Source organism: Mustela erminea, chromosome 10, assembly GCF_009829155.1.
Source record: "Mustela erminea isolate mMusErm1 chromosome 10, mMusErm1.Pri, whole genome shotgun sequence".
In the NCBI taxonomy this organism is placed as follows: Eukaryota; Metazoa; Chordata; class Mammalia; order Carnivora; family Mustelidae; genus Mustela; species Mustela erminea.
The window spans coordinates 77298864-77324263 of NC_045623.1; the positions used below are offsets into that span (position 1 = coordinate 77298864).

Consider the following 25400-nt stretch of genomic DNA (forward strand, 5'->3'; position numbering starts at 1 on the left):
ATTGAGCCACCCAGGCACCCCTTAAATTTTATTCTAAAAACAGCTTGGGGTGGGGGATGCCTGGGTGGCTTAGTTGGTTGAGTTGTCTAACTCTTGATTTCTGCTCAGGTCTTGATACCGGGGTTATGAGTTTGGGTCCTATGTTAGGCTCTGTGCTGGACATGGAGTCTACTTTAAAAAAAAAAAAAAAAAAAAGGTGGGATTGAAAAGGTTTGTATAGATCATGTGTGGGTTTCCTTTTAAAATGCCAGTACTTTACTGGAAATAGACAATGAAATAACGGCTTTTTTTCATCTTACTGAAAGAACCTTATAGATTCTCTCCAAATGACGGTTTTCCAGCACCAAGGCAAGAACTTTTATTAAGTCTTCTACCTAAAAAAATATCTTAACTTACTAGGTTTTATGATTATCTTACAATGTACTTGAATACAGTTTTGCTATTAATGGGCAGTGTGAGAATATTTTCATTTAAAAGGTTTGATTCTTTTATTAACTGATACTGTGCTGCAGGATTTTATTTTTCATTTAATAAAATTTGTTGTGTTTTGGTTCAGTAAAACATGGTATGTGCCATCCTTTGGGATATGAAAATACCCTAGTTATGTCTAACCAAATATTGCAGTAAGATTTATTAAAATGAGCGTTTACCTGCAAACCAAGAGTACATTATTTTTAACATTAGGTACTTCTGGTTGAATCATTATCATCACAGCAGCTAACAATTACTGAGCTCATTCACATCCTGCACTTGCACCATGGCATTTAATCCTCACAACAGTTCTGCAAAATAGATATATCCATACCCACCTATAATTGAGGTAATTTTGACCTGCAGAGGTTAATCACTTCCCAAAGTTACCAGGTGTGCAGATGGTAGTACAGAGACTTTAATCCTTACATTCTAGTCCTGTAAATTATGCAGTCTTAACCCCTAAAGTGTATGTGTCTCAAGAATATCCTATAAGTCGAATGAAAAAGCAGTGAAGATGGCTATTCTGTTTTGCTTAGTCTTTTAAAAAAATTTTTTATTTATTTGAGGGAGAACAGGAGAGAGAGAGAGGGAAAAAGAGCACAGATGGAGAAGCGGACTCCTGAGCAGAGAGCCCAATGCAGGGCTCTATCCCAGGACCCTGAGATCATGACCTGAGCCGAAGGCAGACGCTTAACCAACTGAACCACCCAGGCGCCATTGTTTTGCTTAGTCTTAAGAATTCTTGCCACCTTTGACTTAAAAGTTTTTGGAGTTGTCAAAGAAAGAGTTCAGAAATAACTGGGCCTTACTTCTCTTCTCCACCTCTGTCAAATCCTTGGCCTTTAGGCCTGTAGCAAAGCATCTGGAATGTGACCCAGCATTCACACACTTTCCCCTTAACATTTACTCAGTCTTTCAATACTTTTTCAGATACTGCCTTTTCTCTCTTTTTCTTTTTTCTTTTCCTTTTCTCTTTCCCTTTCCTTTTGTCTGTGAGAGGGAGGAGAGCAGAGAGAGACAGAGGGGGAGGGAGAGAGAGAATCTTAAGCAGGTTCTGTGCTGAGACGTGGGGCTCAATCTCACAACACTGAGCTCATGACCTGAGCCAAAAATCAAGTCAGATGCTTAACTCATTGAGCCACTTAAGCACTGCAGATAACTGCCTTTCAGTGACGGCTTTTCCAAATCTCTAACCCCTTCCTAGCTGAACAGACAATAAGCATTGTTCCTGAATGCCCTCGTAAACTTTCTGCCTTAGTACTTACATTACTGTACATAATCTCTTTAAGTGTCCCTTCTACTAGACCATGAGCTACTGGAGGGCAAAGGGTGGTGTTTCTTACTCTTCTCAGTGATCCCAGAGACTGGTATGTGGTGGATATTCTGTGGACACTTTTTCAGCTGAGTTAGTGTTGCTTCCTGACAATGTATACTTCTGTTCCATTAATAATTTTGGAAGTGTGTCATAAAGTATAACTGAAATCTGACTCTGAGTGCTCTTCCTTTCTCTGTATCTAGGTTTGATGACCATCCCTTCCGAATCTTCCCAGCAGTCCCACACCTCATGTTCGTATCAGCACTCTCCTAGCAGCACAGTGAGCTCTCACCCACACAGCAACCAAAGCAGCCTGTCCAACAATCATGGCGGTGGCCTCAGCACCACGGGCAGTAATTCGGTTGCGCAGGTCTCACTGCCCCACTCCCAGATGCACACACAGCCGTCTCCGCATCCGTCCCATCGACCGCATGGTTTACCACAGCATCCGCAGCGTCCCCAGCACCCAGCATCGCACCCACAGCAACACAGCCAGCTCCAGCCTCCTCACCCCCAGCACCCCTCTCCACATCAGCACATACAGCATCATCCGAACCATCAGCATCAGACGTTAACACATCAGGCACCCCCACCCCCACAACAGGTATCCTGTAATTCTGGTAAGTTTGTGTCTCCTGACTTGCATTTGGCTGTGGATTAGGATCTGTTCTTTGTTATCTGAGGCTTGTGTATATTTACTACCGAAACCCTTCTCATCTGTCTCCCTTTTGTGTTTCCTTGTTGTAATCCTATAATTGTAACTCACTTAGTCTATACATTGATCTAGAGGGTTTTTTTTGTTTTTGTTTTTTTAAGATTTTCTTTATTGGTGGTGGGAGGGGGAGAGCACAAGAGGGGAAAGGGTCAGAGGGAGAAGCAGACTCTCCACTGAATAGGGAGCCTGATGCAGGACTCCAGGAACCTGACCTGAGCCGAAGGCATTTGCTTAACCAACTGAGCCACCCAGATGCACTGGAGATTTTCCTGATTAAAATTTATTGTTAACAGCATAGGCAAACTCAGCAACCCTTGTAGGTTTTGGTGTCAGCTCTCATTTTGTCTTTCTGGAAAATCAGTGTTTTGTGAGCATTTGAAAGAAGAGTGAGATGCACAATCTGTTTGCAATCTATTATGATTGTGTGGTATAGAAGAAAGAGTATAGGTTATGTCAGGAAAAACCTGTATTTGAATCCTCATTATGACTCATATGACCTTTCATGCATTATTTCTTTTAGTCTTATTATTTTCTCATCTATAAAAATGGAACTAAAATGCGCTAGTATACAGTGTTGTTATGAGGATTGCACTGAAAATGCAAATAGGAAATGCCTCATCCGGTAGCCTTTAAGTATCCAGAAAATGTTCCCACTTTTCCTTTCTTTGCTTATTCCTGCCCAAGATCTCATTTTAGAAAGATAGATTGCAAAGGAAGAAAACATTCTTCATATCCTGGTTTTTAAAAAAAAAAAAAATCTATTGCTCATAAGTTAGGTCTTGATGGTTTCTGGTGAGATGCTTAATTAACATTGCTCACAGACCAGGAATCTGCACTGCAGAACTCCCAGGGGTGCCCCCAACACAGACTGCAAAGTGAATGTGTCCCTTTGGAGTTGTGCAGATACAGATCCTTCTTTTAGCTTACCTGGCTGTCCACTTACCAACCAAATCACTGATGAGATTTTTATCCTGGAGAGACAATTTCTAAATGCTAGATGATACTAGTTCTCACCAATTAAAATTGATCCTCATTTCAGGCAATTAAACTACTGTCAGGGAAATGACTTTAGATAGTGCATACTGTCTTTTGTATTCTGACTGCTATAAAGCTTATGTTCTTCTGAAACTACTTACTTTTTTGCAAAGTGGAAATATATAATATATTTGGGGGAGAATTACATAAGGTACAGAAATCCAGATCAGGGTACTTGAAATTTAGTAAGTTCCTTTTCACAATTAATTTTGTTTTCCCAGTTAATAATTCTAAGTACTTTCCAGAATAAATTTGAAAATTGGGTGTAGTTCTTTTTTTTTTTTAAAGATTTTATTTATTTATTGGACAGACAGAGATCACAAGTAGGCAGTGAGGCAGGCAGAGAGAGAGGTTCCATGCTGAACAGAGAGCCTGATGTGGGGCTTGATCCCAGGACCCTGAAATCATGACCTGGGTTGAAGGCAGAGGCTTAACCCACTGAGCCAACCGGGCACCCAAGAAAATTGGGTATAGTTCTTGATGGACTGCTCCTAAAACATCTTGAAATTATTTTTAGGTTTATGCCTAGAGAAAAAGGTGTAAGTATAGCCCCCTTTTCCTATTCTTAGTCTTATTCACTGTTGTCTACTTTAAAAAAAAAGTTTTTAAATTTTTTAAAATATAAGTATAGTTGATGTGTAATGTTGTTAGTTTCAGATGTACAACACAGTGATTCAGCAGCTCTGTACTTTATGCTGTATAGCTACTATCTGTCACCATACAATGGTATTAAAATACCACTGACTCTCTTTCTTACACTATACCTTCCATACTGGTGACTTACTAATTCCATCACTAGAAACCTGTACTTCCCACTCCCCTTCACCCATTTGCCTGTCTCCTCCCCCGCCCCCAACTTGCTTGTTCTGTGTATTTAAAAATGGGATTGTTTCTTTGTTTAGTTTTGTTTTCAGATTCCACATATAAGTGAGATCATATGATGTTTGGCTTTCTCTGACTTAGATCACTTACACTTCTGCCTACCTTTTAATGTCAATACATTCTTCAGAAAGTTAAGCTTGTTCTTAATATGATTTTAATGATTGACTAATGTTTATAGATTTGGTGTCAGTAGAAGGCTGTGATGCTTGGGTCATACCTTTCTATTAACTCTAATGATTGCTGGGGAGAAAAAAGTACTATTAAAGCTGAAAACAATTTATCATATGCTCTTAGTGGCCTGTTGTTATACCAGTGGTAGCTTGCCAGAGAAGGAAAATAGCTTTTTACCTGGGGGGGATTAGGAGTAATCATTGTGGCTGTGATAATCTGTTTGAGTTAAAATTTCGAAGATGAGACTAAGCAAGTTGTCTTTAATAGGGAGTGAATGGAAGAAACTAATAGTTTTTTGAGTTCCCATTATGTGATAGGCAATTAGATACTTATCTCTTATTATTCTCCCAAATCAACTATAAATTACCACATTTAATAGATAGGAAACGTGTAACTCAAAGAAGTTAAGCTGTTTGCTCAAGATCAGAGCTAGTAAGTAGAATTAGTATTTATATCCTGGCCTGTTAGGACTTCAAAGACTGTAACACCAGTAATTCCAAAAGAACTAAAATCAGTAAACATTTATTGAGTGGGTCTTGCAGAGATTGCTTTGTATTGCCAAGTCAACATTTATTATAGGTGATGGACTTGAAAGTTTCATTGACTTGAATGTGGCTCACTGGAGCATTATGTATTTTTCCCCAGCAGATTTCTCCTAAATTAGGAGTTGCCTGGGGGCAGAGTCAAGTTGTCTCTGTCTGGTTCATTGTTTATTTGAAAAAAATCCTTAATTGGCAGATTTTTGTAAATCAAGTAACCAGTAGTTGATACAGAGTTATCTATGATGTAGCAAAAAATCCTTTTTATTAGTTCTTCCCTTCATCCATCCAGGGCTGATTCTGATAACAGAATAATTTATGCAGCAGTCACTGAACGGAGGATTTTCTTCCCCTGCTCAGCACTATCTCTTTGAGTGCAGCTCAAGCCCCATGCCCTTGAGTGGTGACCACTTTGCTGACATACAGACTGGAGTCTGAACACTCCTGATGATACCACATCAGAGTATACTATTCCTGACTAGAAATGCCCTAGTTTGGATTCAGCAGCATTTCTTAGAGATGTCTCAGCCCTTTGTTTTGCTACTTTGCCAGGAGGGACTGTGCTAAGGCATTTCTCTTTCTTAAGGTTGTCTTGTAAGACATTTGTCCTCTTGCTGTACAATCTAATTTAGCTCTTAAGTCAGTACTTTAAATTCTTCTGTGTGTTACATCTGAATGTGAACCTGCCTCTGAGTTATAAAGAATGTACCTCTTGATGTCATAACAGGACAGGAAAATGAACAGAATGTATTGATTTGCCTGACTTGCCCTGCCTGGTCATTCATTTGTACTGTACAAATGTAAAACGTGGTAATCAAGTGTGACATTATTTAGGTGGTAGGGCAGTTTGTAAGCTGTCAGACTAGACCTTAGAAACACCAGGTTCAAGGTTTAGATATATCGTAGTGACCTTGCTAAGTTATGCCACCTCTCTGGTGTTTAGTTTCTTTTTGTTTATGAAATGAAGAGAAATAAGACCCCTCTTCCTATTTCACAGCACATGAAATGATTGGTGTGAATCCATTTGTAAAACTGGTTGGGGATCTACCAATGTTAGGAATAAGCCCAGCCCATTGTCTTCCCCCTAGTATATACTTCAAACTTTCACTATCCAAGATTTATAATATTGTCGACATTATTTTTATAGGTGTTTCAAATGATTGGTATGCAACACTTGATATGCTAAAAGAAAGTTGTCGAATTGCCAGCAGTGTTAATTGGTCAGATGTAGACCTTTCACAGTTCCAAGGTGAGTATGGCTTCTTTCTGATAAACAACCAGAAATATATGATCTTGTTTTCTCTCACAGATAGTTTTCTTTGTAGTAGAAATAAGTATCTCCATATATAGTGTTTCTTTTGCCTTTGGTAGTACACTTAAAAACAACACTGCAACATTTCATGATTAAGCCTTTCAGTCAGTTGATACAGAAGAGGATCAGAGACCGGAGTTTTGAAAGAAGTTTGGCCACATTTGGAAATAATTAGGCTTTGAATAATTTTTAACTGTCATTCTTCATTGCATGGTAAATCACTACCAGAGGGAATTTTGAGGGCTGGGAAAAAAAAATGTGTCTTGCTGTTTTCCTTGCAGTGTTTGCAGAACAGACTATGCTAACTGTATTTCTAATGCTTTCTTCATAGGTTTGATGGAGAGTATGAGACAGGCAGATCTCAAGAACTGGTCTTTGGATCAGGTTCAGTTTGCTGATCTCTGTTCTTCTCTTAATCAGTTCTTTACACAAACTGGCCTTATCCACTCACAGAGTAATGTTCAACAAAATGTCTGTCACGGTGCCATGCATCCAACAAAACCTTCCCAACACATTGGAACAGGTATGGGTTTGATTATCTTCTCGATTTTCTCTTTCTCATTTGTGCAAAATTTAATGCAATTTGGTATGTTGTTAATGGTGACTGATCTGTTTATATCTTTTTATTTCTAAGAAATGAAGTAAAGTAATTTATATATATATAAGGTGTATTTTAGAGAAATTAAAGAGACTGCTTTTCTATCATTTACATGATTATCTTATTGTTTGTAATTGACTTTCCTTTGTGATCTTTAACCTTTTAAGTTCTCAAGGATTAAGTGTTTCAAAGATACTTACATTTTTGTAAGAACATCGTTATGAAATTATATCAGTTTACATTTGTGTAGATTTGCAGTGAAAATCATTATGTCTTCTTTTATATATCTTCTAAGAATGTTAAGATTAAAGTTCAAAGTTTACTTGATGAGTACAGTAATGGTAAATAGTCTTGATGGTGTTTTTACTCTGGACTTGAGATTCGTTGTCTGTATTTTTCATCTCACTTTCTTGCTTTCCTCTTTACCCTTGTAGCCATCTCATTTACTCTGATTGCAGTGCCTTTTCATTCTGTAAGTGTTCATTATCCAAGTGCTTTCTTCAATTAATTTCTTAACAACCTTTTATCTCCAAGTTGACATCTTTTCTGTTCATTATTTTGGTTTTACATTTAATACATTTTTAACAGTCTTTTCAATCCTGAGTGGCTTTCTTCAACCATTATTCTAGCTTATTTCACATATTTGGTCTTTCCATATTCTCAGGATCCCCAGGCAGGCTTTATCTTTCTTTTTGTGAAGTCTTTTATTTCTCGGTCTTTGTTTCTTTCTTTCTTTGTTTCTTTCTTTTTTTTTTTTTTTTTAAGATCTATTTATTTATTTTAGAGAGAGTGAGATAGAGTGTGCAAGCAGAGGGGAGGGGCAGGGAAGAGGGAGAATCTCAAGCAGACACCCTGCTGAGCATGGAAGCTTAACTCAGGGCTCAGTCCCACAACACTGAGATCATGACTTGAGCCAGAGTCAAGAGTTGGGCACTTAACTGGCTGAACCACCTCTGTGTCTTTTGATAGAAATCTTCCATCATCTTTGCTTCTTCCATTTGAATAGTTTATGTAACTTGAAACCCTCAGTGGCTGTTAGATTTTGATGACTTACTCATTTCCTAAATTATATCCATGCAAGAACCTTATTCGTTGCTTGACTTATAGGAGGTACTTAATAGTATTGGATGAATTTGTTGAGTGCTTGGAATGTGCCTGACAACTAAGTTTTATTTTTTGATGACTCTTTAGCTCCTCTCTCCCTCCATCTCTCTCTCTCTTTTACTTCCTTTTGGTATCTTTTGTATATATACCCTTTGAAAAAAATACTATCCTTAAGTATATAGTTCAGTGGCAATTAAATACATTCATAACGTGCAACTATCATCATCATCCATCTCCATAACTCTTTTCATCTTGTAAAGTGGATATTCTGTATTCATTAACTAATACCTCCTCCCAATCCCCCTGACCCTCCACCAAGCCCCTGGCAACCATCAGTCTACTTTCTGTTTCTGATTTTTGACTACTCCTAAGTATTTCATGTAATTGAAATCCTGCAGTATTTGTCTTTTTGTGACTGGCTTACTTCACTTAGCATGTCTTCATCTATGTTGTGGCATATGTTAGAATTTCCTTCCTTTTTATGGCTGTGTACTAGCCCTTTGTATATATGTATCATATTTGCTTATCTACTCATCTTTTTTTTTTTTAATCTACTCATCTTTTGATGAACACTTGGGATTGCTTTCATGTTTTAGCTATTGTGGATAATATTGCTATGAACATGGGTGTACCAATATTTTTTCAAGGCCCTGCTTTCAGTTCTTTTGGATATATACCCAGAACTGAAATTGCTGGATCATATGGTAATTCTGTGTTTCATTTTTTTGAGGACCCACCATACTGTTTTTGATGGTGGCTTAATACCATTTTACATCCCCACTAACAATGTATAAGGGTTCTAGTTTTTCGACATCCTTGCCATCATTTTTTTTTTCTTTTCTTTCTTTAAAAAAAAAAATAGCTATTTTACTGGGTGTGAGATGGTATCTCATTTTAGTTTTTATTTGCATTCCTTGATTATTAGTGATATTGAATATCTTTTCATCTACTTACCAGCCATTTTCTTACCATCTTTGGAGAAATGTCTGTTCAGGTCCTTTGCCCATTTTAAAATCTGGTTTGATTTATTGCTGAATTTTAGGAGTTCTCTGGTTTTTTTTGGATATTAGCCCTTTCATCAGATTCATGATTTGTGAACATTTTCTTTAATTCTTTTGTTTTCTTTTTAACTGTGTTGTGTCTTTTGATGCACAATTTTTTAATTTTTCGGGAAGTCCAACTCATCCATTCTTTTGTTGCCTAGGGGTTCTGTATCCTATCCAAGAAATCATTGCCAAATCCAGTGTCATGAAGCTCTTGCCCTGTGTTTTCATCTAAGAATTTTATAGTTTAGGTCTTACATTTAAGTCTTTAACCCATCTTAAGTTACTTTTTGTATATGGTGTTAGATACAGGTCCAGTTTCATGGTTTTACATGTAGAATCCAGTTTTCCCAGCACCATTTGCTGAAAATACTGTCCATTCCCACACAGAATGGTTTTGACACCCTTGTCAAAAGTCACTTGATCAGGGATACCTGGGTGGCTCAGTGGGTTAAAGCCTCTGCCTTCGGCTCAGGTCATGATCTCAGGGTCCTGGAATCAAACCTGCATCGGGCTCTCTGCTCGGCAGGGAGCCTGCCCCCCCCACACACACCTCTTCCTGCCTCTCTGCCTACTTGTGATCTCTGTCAAATAAATAAATAAAAACTTTTTTTAAAAAAAGGTCATTTGATCATATATGCAAGATTTAATTTCTGGGTCCTCTGTTCAATTGCAGTGTTCATAGTTTATTTGTCTTGATGCCATTAGCACACTGTTTTAAATACTGTATTTTTGTAGTAAGTTTTAAAATCAAGATGTGTGTGTGAGTCTCCCTGCTTTGTTATTCTTGTTCAAGATAATTTTAGCTCTTCAGGGCCTCTTGAGATTCCCTATACATTTTAGGATGGGATTTTCTGTTTCCCCCCCCCTTAACTGGAATTTTTTATATGGATTACATTGAATCTGTAGATCACTTCGGAGAGTATTGACATTTCAACAATATTGTCTTCCAGTCCCTGAACATGAGATGCATTTCCATGTATTTATGTTGTCTTAAATTTCTTTCAGCAGTGTTTTTGTAGTTTTAACTATACAAATCTTTCACCTCTGTAGTTCGTTCCTAAGTATTTTTTATTGCTATTGTAAATGGAATTATTGTTGTAATTTCCTTTTCAGATTATTCATTATGTAAAAATGATTTTTGCATGTTGACTTTGTATCCTTCTACTTCGCTGACTTTACTTATTTTAATAATTTGTGTATGTTTGGGGTGGAATCTTTGGAAGTTTCTTCAGATAAGATGATACCTGTGAACAGAGATAAATATACTTTTTCCTTTCTGATTTGGATGCCTTTTATTTCTTTTTCTGGCCTAATTGCTCTGGCTAGAACTTGCAGTATGTTGAATAGAAATGGAGATCCTTGCTTTGTTCATGGTCATAGAAAAGCTTTCAAGTTTTTCACCATTGAGCATGATGTTTGCCATGGGATATTAATAAATGGCTTTTTTATGGCTTTTTTTAATGTTTAAGTAGTTTTCTTCTATTTCTAATTTATTGAGTATTTTTAATTATGAAAGGGTATTGACTTTGTCAGTTACTTTTTCTGCATCAGTTGAAATGAACATGTAAGTTTTTTTCCCTTTCTTTCTGTTAATGTGGTGTATTACATTGATCACATTTCATACGTTGAACCACCTTTTTATATTCCAGGAGTAAATCTCACTTGATCATCATGTTTAATCCTTTTAATACAGTATTGAATTAATTTTGCTAGTATTTTGTTTGGGATTTTTGGATTGGTGTTCATAAGGGGTATTGGTCTCTAGTTTCCTTTTAGATGTCTGTCTCTTTTTTTGGTATTGGGCTGATTTTGGCCTCAGAGGATGAGTTAGGAAGTGCTTTCTGTCTTTCAGTTTTTTGAAAAAGTTTGAGAAGAATTGGTGTTAGTTCTTTAAATAGTTAGTACAATTCACCAGTGTAGCCATCAGGTCCTGCAGGGGCTTTTCTTTTTTGGGAGATTTTTGATAACTGATTCAGTCTTACTAGTTTTAGTTGTATTCAGATTTTCCACTTCTTTGCAAATTTCTCTTGGTGGCTTTGTGTTTCTAGGAATTTGTTCATTTCATCTAGGTTATCTAGTATGTTTGTGTGCAGTTGCTCATAGTACTCCTATGATCCTGTTTCCTTCCTTTTTTGAGGAGGTCCTGTTTTTTTGTAGACTCAGTTGTAGCATGCTCACTTTCAATTCTCATTTTAGTTATTCTCTACTTCATTTATCTCAGCCCTAATCTTTATGATTTCCTTCTTTCTGCTAGCTTTGGATTTACTCTGTTCTTTTTGTAGGTCTTTAAGTTGTAAAGTTAGGTTGTCAATTGAGATATTTCTTGTTTTTTTAATGTGTTTATAGCTGTAAATTTCCCCCATGACACTGCTTTTGCTGTTTTCCCTATGTTTTCATATGTTATGTTTTGATTACATATGTCTCAAGTTTTTTCTAATTTTCTTTGTGATTTTGTTTCTTTGATCCATTGGCTGTTTGTGTTTAATTTCCACAAATTTGAGAACCTTCCAGTTTTATTTCTGTTACTGATTTCTGATGTCATCCTCTTGTGATCAGAGAAGATACTTTGTGTATCTATCATTTAAAATCTGTTAAGACTTAAATTTGGAACCCAACATATATGGTTTATCCTGGGAAATACCCTGTGTGCATTTGTGAAGAATGTGTATTTTGTTGTAGGGTAGAATGTTCTTTATTTGTCTGTTAGGTATAGTTGGTTTATTCTGTTAAATCCTGTTTCCTTACTTCTCTCTGGTGGTTCTTTCCGCTGTTGAGTGTCAGGTATTTATATCACCAACTATCATTGTAGAGTTGTTCGTTTCTTTCAGTTCTGTCAGTTTGTGTTTTTTGTTTTGCTGCAATCTGTTATTAGATGTATAAGTGTTTATAATTATCTTTTTTCTGTATTGAACCTTTTATTGATAGGTAGTGTCCTTCTTTGTCTTTGTAACCTTTTGATTTAAAGTCTATTTTGTCTGATAATAGTATAGCAGTCCCTACTCCCTTTGGGTTGCTTTTTCCATCCTTTTACTTCTCATTCTATTTGTGTTTTTGGATCTAAAGTGAGGGTCTTACAGATATGTGTTCTTACTCATTCTGTCATTCTCTCTTTTGACTGGAGAATTTAATCTGTTTACATGTAAAGTTGTTACAGATAAGGAGTGATTTCTGTCATTTTGCTGTTTCTTTTCTGTCTAGTTTTTGTCCCTTATTTTTTGCATTCCTGTTGTCTTTTGTGTTTTGTTGACTTTCTATAGTGAAATGTTTTAATTCCTTTTGTCTGTATTGCATAGCTCTTTGTAGTTACCATGGGGATTGGGTTTACCAGCCTAAAGTTTTAACATTCTAATTTGAATTTATATCAGTACAACTTTTATAACATAAAGAAACTCTTCTCCTTTACAGCTCCATTTCTACCCCTTTTGATTGTTGATGTCACAAAATCACATCTTTATGCACAGTGTGCCCCAAAACCTATATTAATAATGCCTTTAAATGCGTTAGTCTCTCAAATTATGTAAAAAACATGTGACGTTACAAGTGGAAGTTATAATAATACTTGTATCTAAACTAATCACTTTTAGAAAATATATTAGTCTTTCCAGTCATGTATAAAAGAAAAAGTGGAGTTCTGAATTGTTGCCACAGTAATACTAGCTCTTTTGGTTGCTTTTATAATAACCTGTATTGATATCTTTTTTTCTCCGTAAAGCTTTGAGTTACTGTCTGATGTCCTTTTATTTCACCCTGTAGGACTCCTTTAAGAATTTCTTGGAGGGCTAATGGTAACAAACTCCTTTAGCTTTTGTTTATCTAGAACCATCCTTAATTTCTTCCTCACTCTTGAAAAGGACAGTTTTGTTGGGTATAGCAGTTCTTGGTTGATACTTTTTCTTTTTAGCATTTTGAGTAGATTGGCCCATTGTCTTCTAACTCCCAAAGTCTATCATGAGAAATCTGCTGATAATCTTATTGAGGTTCCCTTGTGTGTGAAAAGTCACTTATCTTGCTCCTTTCAAAATTGTCTCTTTATCTTTGGCTTTTGAAAACTTGATTATAATATGTCCCTTGGTGTGTGTCTCTTGTGGATCTCATCTTACTAAAGTCTGTTGAACTTCTTGGATATTCTCATTCTTTGTTCAGCCATTATTTTTTCAAATAGTCTCTCTGTCCCATTCTTCCCCCTTCTGGGACTCCCACAATGCATAGTTGGTTTGCTTGAGAGTGTCCCCCAGTGCCTTAGTCTCTATTTAATTTTTTTCAATTTATTCTTTCTGTTACTTACCCTTGATAATTTTCATTGTCCTATCTTCAAATTCACTGATTCTTTCTTCTGCCCACACAAATTTTTCTTTGAATCCTGTAGTGAATTTTTCATTTCAATTATTGTAATTTTTAGTTCTAGAATTTCTTTTTTATTTCTTTTTAGGTTTTCTCTCTCTTTATTGATATTTCCGGTTTATTCATACATTGTAATTATGACTTTTTCCACATCTTCCTTTAGTCTTTGAGCATCTTTAAGACACTTGTTTTAAAGTCTTTGTAGTAGATCTGCCGTCAGATCTTTTTCAAGGACAAGTGTTGTTGATTTGTTTTTGCTTTGAATAGGGCATACTTATCTGTTTATTTGTATGCTTTGTGATTTTGTAGTTGAAAACTAGACACTTGAATCTAAGAATGTGGTACCTATGGAAACTAGATTCTATTCCTTCCCCGGGTTTGCTGTTTTCAATTATTTTGCCTTCTGTTTTTGTTTTCTTGATGGCTGCAAGGTATCCTTATGCTAATGTTTGCCCTAAGGTCTTCTCAGGTCTTCTCTGTGTCTGTACTTTTCTCTTGGCAGAGGTGGTCACTTTCTAATTTTCCCAGTATATATGATTGTTTTTCAGTGTCCTGGCTTTTAATGTCTGCCTCCTCAAAGGGTAAAAAGAGAAAAATGAAAGAGGGGGGAAAGGAGGTTAGTAGCCCCCTTATAACCCCTGGAAATTAGTTCATTTGGAGGGTAGGTGCTTTGCATCATTGGTGGAATGTGCAACAATGGCCACCCTTCTTTACATCTGCATCTCTGTAATCAGAGTACAGATCTGCAATATTTGGAGAACAGAGGCCTCTTCACCTACAGTGGCTCTTGCAAGCTGTGTGAGTTGTTCCAGGAACACATGAACAGCTACTGCCATCGGGTAGGGAAGAGGGATAGGTAGCTACTGTTGGGCTAAGAGCTGGAATTGACGAAAAATAACTGCAATTTATTATATAAGCCTTCTTCTATGTGTTGCAAACTCAGTAAACTTCGGAGTTCCAAATTCTCCAGTGTTTTCTGTTCTATCAGACAGTCTACCAGTGTAATTTTACCTAGGTTAGAAGACAGATTCCTGGTGCTTCCTACTCGACAATCTTCTCAGAATCCTCCCTTTATTCCTTTTTAATTGTCAAGATCTATATAACTTGCCATGCATTTTCACTTATTTACCTTCTTCCATTTCATCTTTTTATCTCTTCTTGTAGATGGACAGCTTATCTTCTTTGATCCTCTGGTAGGTTTCAGACCCATAGTTTTTCCCTTTCAGGATACATCACTTTTACTTTTCCATCTTGCATTAAATCTCAGAGGTGTACCATCCCTTCTGTTCTTTGTCCCTTGGTTTTTCTTTCCTTTTTTATTTCCTTGTCTAACCAAAATAATTCATAAAGTTAGCTCTTCCAAGTGCTGCCATTTTCTCTGCCAAATACTCTCAAATCATTTCAGCCAGCTTTAAAATGCTAATAGTGGGGGTAGGTACCTATGTTGTTTACAGAATTATTGCCTGTGGCAGATTAGAAAGTTCTAGGAAGATAAGTAGAAGAAGGTGTGGGTCAGTCTTAAAGAGAGAACTATTTCAAGGGCCATTGTAAATGTTAGCCAGTAGCTCCCCTTTTCTGGAATTTCAGTTTATGTGGTGAAACAAGATTTTCTTCGATTTTGTGACCTAAATTTCTAAGTAAGGTCGAAGTGTATCTTCTGGTTTTGGAACTTGGCACTCTTGGTCATGGAAAAAGTACTAATTATCTGCTGCTGCTGTCCCATGTGAGAGTGGCCAAGCACCACTTCTGTATTCTTTCTAGACTGAGATCATGGGTTATTTCTCAAAGCCCTTTGCTACTCCATGGTCATTTCTTCTTGACCTTTGACCTGGATTTATTTGGATCTGGTACTCTGATTGTTTTAATTTTTTCTGCCATCTTTCCTTTTTATTGCCATCACCTTCCTTCTCTAGGGTCCCCACAACTCACTTGATTCTCAGTGCTACTCCACTAACAGCCTATTAAAAAGGCAGAAGACCTATCATTTTTCCTCATTTTTATCCTCTCCCAACTCCCCTTCCCCTTTTTTCTTTTCCTTCTGAGTCAGAAGAACTTTATCAAGCCTTGGCCTGCCAAGCCATGTTGGCTTTTGTCAACACTTCTCTGATCAGTGCTAGTTCTCCAGGTGTTTGTCACCTTGTACCCACTGATGTCTTCTCATAGACACTCAGGTTTTTTACATGCCCAGCCTGCTTCCTTTTTAAGTCTAAGCCTTTTTCTGTCATTATTTTATTCTCTTCACATCCCTCTTTATCTGATCCATTCAGATATTATCCCACTTCCTGTCTCTCTACCCCCCAGCACATCTTTGCCACAAATTCAAAATGGAATGTAAGAGGGGACTGGAGCTGTTAATTTTATCCTTTTATCTAACAGATAAAAGCTGTTAACTGAAACTGAGACCAGAGAGAGAAAGCAACTTGCCTAAAATTACAAAGTTCATTTGGGTATAGATCTTGACTCCCTGAATATAGTCTGTCCATATCCTTCAAACTTTTCTTTTCACTTCTGCCTTCAAGATTCACCTTCTTGTAAATACCTCTTTGGGCTTCCTAGAGGTGCTGTAATGTGTTAGCATGGAAGAGAGAAGGGAAGAAGAAAAGGATGTTATAGTACACAGTGTCTCACCTTTCTAAATCATTTTACCTGTGTTTATAATTTGTCTTGTCCAGTAATGTTTAAGTCTTCTAGCTGTGCTGTTCTTAATGAGGGCTCAGCTTAAAGGTCATTAAATAAGGATAGGTGTACATTTCATACAGATATTTACTTAAACTTTTTCTGTGCCTAACTATGTATTGGGCAGTAGGGATGAAAAAATAAGTCCGGATATCCTCTAATCTCAAGGAGCTCATAGTCTGGTGTGATGAAGACTGCACTTCTGCCATAGAACGGTGGAAGTAAGAAAACAGGGCTTAACTGTCTTGGGGAGATAGAAAAACTTCCTAGAGGAAGACAGCTTGAAGCTGGCTTTGCAGGATAAATGGGATTTTTATAAGACACAGATATATCTGATCACTTCTGTGCTCAAAATCTTTCATCAATGCCCAGTTTTCTCAGTAAAAAACAAAGTCTTCGTGGCCTATCTAGTGTCACACAATCTGGTCCCCCATTACTCTCTGACCTTGTATCCTAATCCCCTCCCCTCAGCTCTCTGCTCCCATACTGGTGGCCTCCTTAGTATTCTTTGAACATACCAGGCACACTCCACCTACCTCAGAGCCTTTTTTGTAGCTGTTTTTTCCTTTGTGTGGAGTGGTCTTCTCCCAGATAGTTATATGGCTCACTCATGTCCTTAATCTTGTTCATTTTTTTTTTCTCCATAAATACCTCCTCAAGTGATGCCTTCCCTGATCATTCTGTTTAAATGGCACTTATGTCCAGCACTCCTTGTCCCCTCTCCCTGCTTTATTTTTTTCTGTAGTGTGCATAACATATTTAGTTACTTTGTTTGCTGCCCTCAGCTTGAGAATATGCTTCAAAAAGAGGGAGTTTGTTGGGGTGCCAGATTGGCTTCATTGGTAGAGCATGCGACTCTTGATCTTGGGGTCAATGAGTTCAAACCCCAGGTTGAGTGTGGAGCTTACTTTAAAAAAAAAAAAAAAAAAAAGACAGGAAGTTTATTTTTTTCATTTCTGTATACCCAGTGCCTAGAGCAAGCCTATAACATAAATAACTTCTTGAATGAATGGTCATTCAACAAGAGTCTACTTCCAATAATATGTGATTACATTTTTAAATTCTTCTATGTTCTAAATGTTGTAGGATCTCAGAAGTCATTGAAAAGTACATTGGAAGTTAATTTTTTGTTTAACAAGTCCAGGTTGACTCATTATTTAGAATAGAATGAGAACATGAGGAAAAAAAGAGGAGTAATGAGAATTTCTTTATGAAAATAAAAGTGTTAGGAATGTGACAGAATTTCAGAAAGTTCATCTGTTTAATGTGGGTGACATGTTTATTCCTGTGATCCTTGTTTATTCCTGTAATTCTTCTCTAGTTGTTACCTCACTCCCCTTTAAGTTAAAAATTACTGAGCCAAAAACAATACATACACAGAATTTCCATAAAAATCAGTTGTCTTTTGATTGTGATTTGAGCTCTTACAGATGAGTAGAAAGAGAGCTAAGATTTTCTAACACAGGCTGAGAACTCACTGATAAACCAGTGAGTGTGTTACTGAGAGTGGCATGGCCTCTCCAGCCTGTTGCAGTTTTAGGTGTGCTGGCCACTCATGTGAAAGCTAATCAGCACTTGGGGGTGGGTTTTTTCCTCTAAGAATGTCCCAGAGCTACAGGTTAGTGTAACTCTTCTCTCTTTTCTTCCTAAATCTTCAGTATGGTAAATTGGTCGGAGAGCTTAGTTCTGACTGTAAACTTCACTATTAAAAGGCATGTTGTCTTGGGAGGCAATGGCTGGAAGTCAGAAGTGCTGGGTTCTGTCTCATTTTCTCTCTAGTTTTATGTCCTCATCTGCATGAACAGAGGTAGGCCTGAATTAGGCTATCTCAGAGGCTGTTTTAAGCGTGGACAGTCGACATTCCGGTGACAGGTAAAAACTTGTGAGTAGCCAAATAGTGTTTTCCTACCTTGAGTCTCTTTTTAGTTGCCTCTGGGAAAATGGTTGCTGTTTACTAGTTTGATTACAGTATTGTTAGATGCAGTTGTAATTTGTGTGATACAAGGGATTCCTAAGGGAGAAATAGCCTTTTCCAGTATTCCAGATGTTCCATACAGTGTGAGCCAGTGTTCTGCTTCTTCTTCCCCAGAAGCAGTTGTGGGGGTAGGCATGTGATGTTTGCTCCATTTCCTTTCTACTTTGTATTAGGATGCAGTGCAATTGACATTTTAGAGCTGTTCTGTTTAATAGCGCCTGCCGACAAAAATATATTAATTTAAGAATCTTCAGAAATGCCATTCAAATGAGTTGTTTCCCACCTTCTCACTTTTTTTTTTTTTTAAGATTTTATTTATTTATTTGACAGAGATCACAAGTAGGCAGAGAGGCAGGCAGAGAGAGAGGGAGAAGCAGGCTTCACACCGAGCAGAGAGCCTGATGTGGAGCTCAATCCAGGATCCTGAGCCGAAGGCAGAGGCTTAACCCACTGAGCCACCCAGGCACCTTGCCACCTTCTCACTTCTAAATAATACTTTTTTCATCACCTTTACTTGGTATAGCTCTTTCAAATTTGTGCAAATCTTTCCTGTCACTTTGTGCCTCCGTTCATTTTGTTAATCAGCTAGGATACACATAGATAAGTCTACTTTGAAAGTGAGAAAATCAGGGAGAGAGGGAGAGTGGTTAGTAGAAAGAGCCTATGATCTAGCAGAACTGAATGCTAGTGCTAACCCTGTCAAACTGATGTGCCTTTGGGCACATCAGCTTAGTCTTTCTGAGCCTCAGTTGCCTCATCCATAAAATGGGGATAATCCCCGTCTTGCCCTCATTTTGGACTTAGTGGGAGGCTCAGATGGTAGAACAGTTAAGAAAATGCTTTTGAACTATTATGAGGTGTGTAACAGCAACAGTAAAGATGACTTGCCTGGAGGCTTCCAGAGAGAAAGAGGCAGTGCCAGAATTAGCATCAGTGTACTCACACTCAGCCTGGTACCACCTTTGGTATTAGCATCTAAAAGGAGTAATTTTTCTTTCTCTTTTCTTGCCTTACCTGCTTAATTTAGTTCTAGGTGATAATTTTATTAAGGTTTTAATGTTTGACTTGTTTTATTTATGTAAGTATGTTTCCTTCATTCTGCTTTTCAATCTGATTAGGAAATTTGTACATAGACTCCAGGCAAAATCTCCCTCCTTCAGTGATGCCGCCCCCTGGTTACCCTCACATCCCACAGGCACTCAGCACTCCAGGAACAACAATTGCAGGTAATTTGGGGTTTGTTGTATTACAGTTGGTACTCAGAGAGTAATATTAAAAAGACTTCAGCTGTCGCATTGTGAGCGAGTCTGTTCTGGAGGGAGTGAACTCCTGGGTAAGGGAGGATGGGGTGACAATCTTACAGTTACTTGGCTTCAGTGTTGGGTGAAGGGGTTCAAGTGTCATTTGGTGTTTGGACCATATGACCTGAGTCTCTCTGATGTTGTGATTCTCATTATTGTCCTGCCTCTCTAAAGAGGTCCAGGGGCATTAGAGCTTGTCCTGGGGTCTTAGGGATCTTTGTGGCTTTTTGACTCTGATGCAACTTGAGTAGGCTTAAGAACCAGCTTTGGTTAGCTTCATATATTCTGCTCCATTCGTTCTGGTGTCCCCCCAGCTCTTCGTTTCTGAGAAAGTCTCTTACAGAGTTGCAGGTGCATAGTAAGGAATTTATAAGTTGCAGGAGTTGCTGCTAGTTCATAAACTGTTCCCCCTGGGTTCCTGAATGAAGGAGAAGTTACATTTTCAGGGCAGCAAAGGCAGGCACATGGTTAGAGGTAGAAGGTAGCTTAAGGATGATCTAGATGAGGAAGTGCCAGCTCAGGAGTAGAGATATCTTGCCCAGAGCTGCCAGTTTGCTGTAACCAAACCAAGACTCAAGTCTTAATATCTGGATTTAGAGTTTTTTGCTGATTTTTCTTATGTACCATGCTGCCCTCCACTTGGGCTGCTCAGGGAACAGAAAGGTCATGTGCAGATGTGAATTGAAAACCTCCAAAGAAGTGTGTGCCAGGTAGTATGGAGGAAGACTTGTGGCCAAGTAACCTGTTCTTTGATGGCCAAGGAGGAATAAGTATTATCTGTCCTCATCACTCACCAGGAACTTGTAGGTGGCAGGATCTGGTAGTTCAGACTCTGGAACCATATTCTCAGGGTTTGCCTTCTGATGCTTTGCCACTTGATAGCTACCTTAATCCTCCTGGCTCATGAGGCCTCCTTGTCTGTTAAAGGGAACTTAGAACATTGCCTAAGAGAATTAAATGAGGATTAGATGTAAGTCACTTAAATTTAGCACCTGGTGCATAGTAAGGAATTTATAAGTTAAAAAATAAATAAAGGCATTTCTGCTATACTGCAATATATTGAAAATCTTAGCATTTTATAAAATGATGCATTAAAAATTACAGGGTTTATAAGAAAAATGAGATTAGCAGCAGATTGCTTGAAACTTTGTAATTGAATCAAGCAAATCAAACAAAACTGCAACAATCCAGTAAAAATTCCACATTAAAAGGATATGTTTAATTCCTAATAGAAGAATGAATTCTGCAAATAGCTAGAGGTTATTACTTGAGAAAAAAGTCTGGTTTGGAACGGGGTTTGTCAAAGCTGTGGAAACAAGGGCACAGTGCACCAAAATTGGGGAGCACGAGCTGCACACGACCACAGTAACCTAAGCAGAGTGTGGAGAGGGCGGGCATCCTGTTCTCCACTCTGATCTGCCGTGGCTTCCCTGCACTCAGCTGTGTTGATGTTCTCTGTGTTCACCCACTATTACTTGGTGGCCCGAAAGTTAACTTGCTAGTGAGAGTTCAGGATGACCCAGTGTGACGTCACTGGTGCACTGTGTCATTCTCCCTTTACCATTCTCCTGGGAGCTAGTTCTTGTTACTGAAACATGCACTGATGCAGGACAGACTAAGAGAAAGGGCTGCATCAGCGTTTGGGCACTCCAGTATTCTTTCTATGCCCTTCTTGCTACCTCCTGGTGGAATCAAAACGGGCATAGGTTTTGGAATCAAGGGAACTGAATTCAAATCTCTTCCCCTTACTAATTGTATGACCTTGGGTAACTTGCTCCATTCTCTTTAACCTCTGCCCTGTCGTTCATAAAATTAGGGTCATAAGAGCTACATCGGTGAAGGCTTCTGGGTGGATTAGGAGGATATATGCACCGAGGGCCTGGCACAAAGGAAGTGCTAAGTAGGCATTCATTTATTCCTTTCTAAATTACCCAAGTCACTGCTGACATTGCCTCATTCCAGGCCATCACGGAGCCATGAACCAGCAGCACATGATGCCTTCCCAAGCCTTCCAGATGCGGCGCTCTCTGCCTCCGGACGACATCCAGGATGACTTTGATTGGGATTCAATTGTGTAGAGCTTGTTTCTGCAAGGCACCAGACCCCAGCATCACCTTTCTGTGCAGTAAAGGGGAAAGATTTAAGAGAATCCAGTTGAGAAAACAAAGTTGCTAATCACTTTACCGATGTTATCAAAATTTCTTTTGAAGACAATCAAAAAGATTTTAGCTGGATAACTTACTGCTTTTATCTGACCCAAACAAGTACTACATGTTTGTCTCCCTGCCAGCTGCCCTACGTAGCTCCTAACTGTTGTGTGATTTGAACGGCTTTTGCATATTTGTGTCAGTTTGATGTTGACCACAAGTGCCAGACTGATTTTTCAGACAGAGCCTATTTTGCTGCAAGCAGTTTATAGATACATATGTGTAAATATATGTACAAAAATTACTGAAAGGCTTCAGTTTTTCTAATTGGATTACTACGTCTTGAAAAGAAAGTTACTGTGAGTTTTTATTCCTTGTTAGGCTATTTTCTGCAGGATGTGTTTAACTGATGTAGGCAACTGAAAGGAAATAGATTTTTTCAAAGCCCATTTCCCCTTATTTAATCTTTTTCAGAAATGTGGGTATTGAGTTCTACTCAATAAGTCAGAGAACCCAGAGTTTGATACTCTCCAAACAATCCAGAGGGGCATGAAGACTGACCAAATTTGTTTTGATGTTTGGGGGATTACAGAGTTTATGTTGTACCTTGTCAATGTCTGTTTTCCTAAGTCTGCATTAACAGTTCTGAAATGTATTTGATCGGTTAGCAGCTGGGCATTGCTTGGCTCTTTAACAAAATCATTGCCTCCATATTCACTCATGTATTTATTATTCAAAAGTGTTATTTTAATATTTATTGCTACCTTCTGTGAATGCTCAGCTCCTATATGGTTCATTAAGGAGAAGTATGGTGTCTGAAAGCACAGAATTGTTATACTTAAGAGTTTACAGACAAGACAATCAGAGAGATTGTGTCGTTCTCTTTATCCTCGCTCCTTTTACCATGTGAGTATATTTCTCTTAGCATTCCTGCTGATTGAGATGTATTAGCGAAATAGGATTTTTCTGGAATTCGAATCAGAGTTCATTTGGGCAATAGAACAGCAGGACACTGTTGATAACGCGAGTTTCCTCACTCATTCTGTTTCCATTTAGGAAGCACTGAAAGGAGGATAGAGCCACACACAGATTTTATTTGCCTCAGTCTTCAGTGCAGATATCCTTAAGTCGTCCGCTGTTTCTCTTGTCCTGTGTGTCTGTGTACGCATGACGTTTGGTTACTTTGAAATACAGCGTGCCTCCTTGGGGTTTTTATTAATTGTTTCTTGTTTTGTTTCATATTGTATCATAGTTACTTTGCATGGATTGATTGTCTTAGTTTTATAATAAAAGTAACAGAAATGAGATTTTTTTTAAATGAATAGATTTTAAATTGGTTCTTTGACCATAAAAAAGGCAGAATTTCTTTCATTTATAATGGGGGAATGATATGTTCCATCAAATCAAGGAGTAATAACTGTTCACTGGTTGTTTTTTAGCATCTCTCGTCTCTGTCAGCCATGCTTTAAGTCACTTTAATTAGCCGTAGTGATAATGTGGTTGAGTGTTCTCTACTTGAACTAAACAGATAGACATCTTTGTTTCTGTATGTGTGAATGTGAGAGTGTTTGTCAGCGTGTGTGGGGTGTTTGGTGGTTTGTTTTTTTTGGTTTTTTTTTTTTTTTTTTTGGTGGGTTTTTTTTTTTTTTTTAATGGAGTATTGCCTTTAATGAATCACTGGGAAGCCAGTCATAGTAAAGGCTGGTGAGGTTGGGGAGAAAGGAAGGGCTTTATGTTCTTTTGTTTGGACCCTGTTTGGAATGAGAAAAGAAGGTCAGTTCCAGCCCCTTGGATCAGTGAAAATCAGGAGGATTCTGGCAAGGCCAACAGGCCCCTTAAACAGATCAGAGGCAAGATGAGATAGCAGCAGGTCCCTTAAACAGATCAGAGGCAAGATGAGATAGTAGCCTGCAGAGCAAAAACTTGAAAAAATGGGGCAGGGGGGAATTTTCAATAGTCTGCTCAAGTCACTGTTTTCTGGATACCAAAATAGCTGTTTTGAAACTTTAAATTGCTTGGGTAGCAATGTGCACTTTAAACAATTTGGGTATTGGAATGCAGTCTTACCTTGAATGATTTGAGTAGAAACCACTGATGAAGATTTTACAAATTTTGTGAAGCTAAATTCCTATTTGGCAATCATTTACTGATTTGCAGTGATTAATATTTCTATGAGAATTTAAATTTACCACAAGTGGCCCTGGAGGCAGAGCCTCCACTGAGATCCATTGCACTCTTTTGATTCTGGGAGCCCAGGAGCCCAAGACAGGCCTTCTAATGGGCTCCAGCCAGCCCGAGCCATCTGGTGGGGTGCAGAGCATCCCCTCTAGTGGCTCTTTCAGTTGGTAGTTGTTAATGCAGAGCGAGTTCTGTTTTGGGTCTAAATTGACTGAAGACTTTTGGGGAAAAGAATAATAAATGCATATAATCAAATGGGGGTACTCTGTCCAGGAAAATAATCCGACTGGCATTTGTGGCAGTTTTTGAAATGTAAATGTATTCATGTGTGTTCTTGTAAATACATGTCTCTCAGATGTCCTTTGAAGTGGGAGGGAATCAATCCGGGGATTATTTCAAATGGAATAGAGTATTTTGATATTGTTCATTCAGAGGGTGATGTGTACATATCTATATTGTATATATGTGATGAAAATGCATTGGCTTTTTGTGCAAACACAATCTGCTCTCTGTACTGCTGTTGGACAGTCAGTGTTTTAATGTTTCTACAGTTTTGCTATTGCACGATTTCATATTTTGCCTCTATGATGAACGGCACCCATTCTTTGTAACTGTTTAGTGCTGTAAAGAAATACCCCAAGTGTCATTAGGATTGTTGCTGCCAGAACTGATATGCATGAATGGCACTTAAAATAAATATATTATGTTAACTCTATCTACAACACCAGTTGGTCTGTGTCATTTGCTACAATTGAGGGAACAAGATTGGAGCCAGACCCCATGCAGAAACTTGCAGACAGTCCTTATGGTCTTGGAGATTGTGTCCTGTGTGGTGTTGCCTTTAGGAGTATCCCACTAGCTCTGTGAACTTTTCATTGCCTTCAAAATGAGGAAAATACCTATTTCCTAGAGTGGTAGTGGGAGTAAATTAATTAATGCATTTAAACATTTAAAATAGTACCTGGAACATGAAGAAATACTCAGCATGTGCCAGGTGCTGTGCTAAGTAGATACTGTTATCCTCATTTTACAGTGTGGTTACAACTCAGAGGTACAGTGGCTTACCCAGATCCTTTATTGGGAGTGACAGAACTGAGTTTGAAACAGGTTGTTTGATTCCAGTGCCATGTTCATTTACACCAGCCTCTGTTAGTTTTAAGAAATTCCCCTGCCCTACCCGTATCCTTGACCCCATTCTTGCCCCCACATCAGCTTTCCCAGCCACAACTCCTGCCCCTTTAGTGAGTGCAGACTTACCCAGGACAGCCAACAGACACCAGCTCAGGCGGACAGCCCAGGGGAGCCGCTCTGAAGATGTACCCTGGCAAGGCAAGGTTCTGGTGGTGAGGAGTCGGGTTATGCTGAAGGCTGAGGTAGTGGTCGCAGGAGGGCCTCAGCCTGGCATGTGCTACTTAAGTTGAGTGCTGAAAGGGTCCTGGACAGACAGGAGGTTTTTCCATTTACACCACTGCTCTGAGCCAGGCACGGAAGCTAGATTAGCATAGGGGTGGGGATCACAGCGGAAATGATGGTTTTGCTGGTAAAGACCCAAGCACAGCAATCCTGTGATAAGTGGTGGGGTTCCAACTTG

At 38.4% G+C, this 25400-nt stretch overlaps 1 protein-coding gene across 3 annotated transcripts in view; it reads left to right on the forward strand.

Annotated features, from left to right (window-relative positions):
* Positions 1–24524, forward strand: part of FOXJ3 (forkhead box J3) — a 154593-nt gene extending 130069 nt beyond the window's left edge. For all 3 annotated transcript variants that reach the window (XM_032360667.1, XM_032360669.1, XM_032360666.1), the window contains 5 exons: positions 1993–2409; positions 6279–6380; positions 6775–6966; positions 19302–19409; positions 21447–24524. In XM_032360667.1, the coding sequence (XP_032216558.1) occupies positions 1993–2409; positions 6279–6380; positions 6775–6966; positions 19302–19409; positions 21447–21562 (935 nt within the window). In that variant the 3' untranslated portion in view covers positions 21563–24524. The remainder of the gene's footprint in view (positions 1–1992; positions 2410–6278; positions 6381–6774; positions 6967–19301; positions 19410–21446) is intronic.
* Positions 24525–25400: the final 876 nt, after the last annotated feature.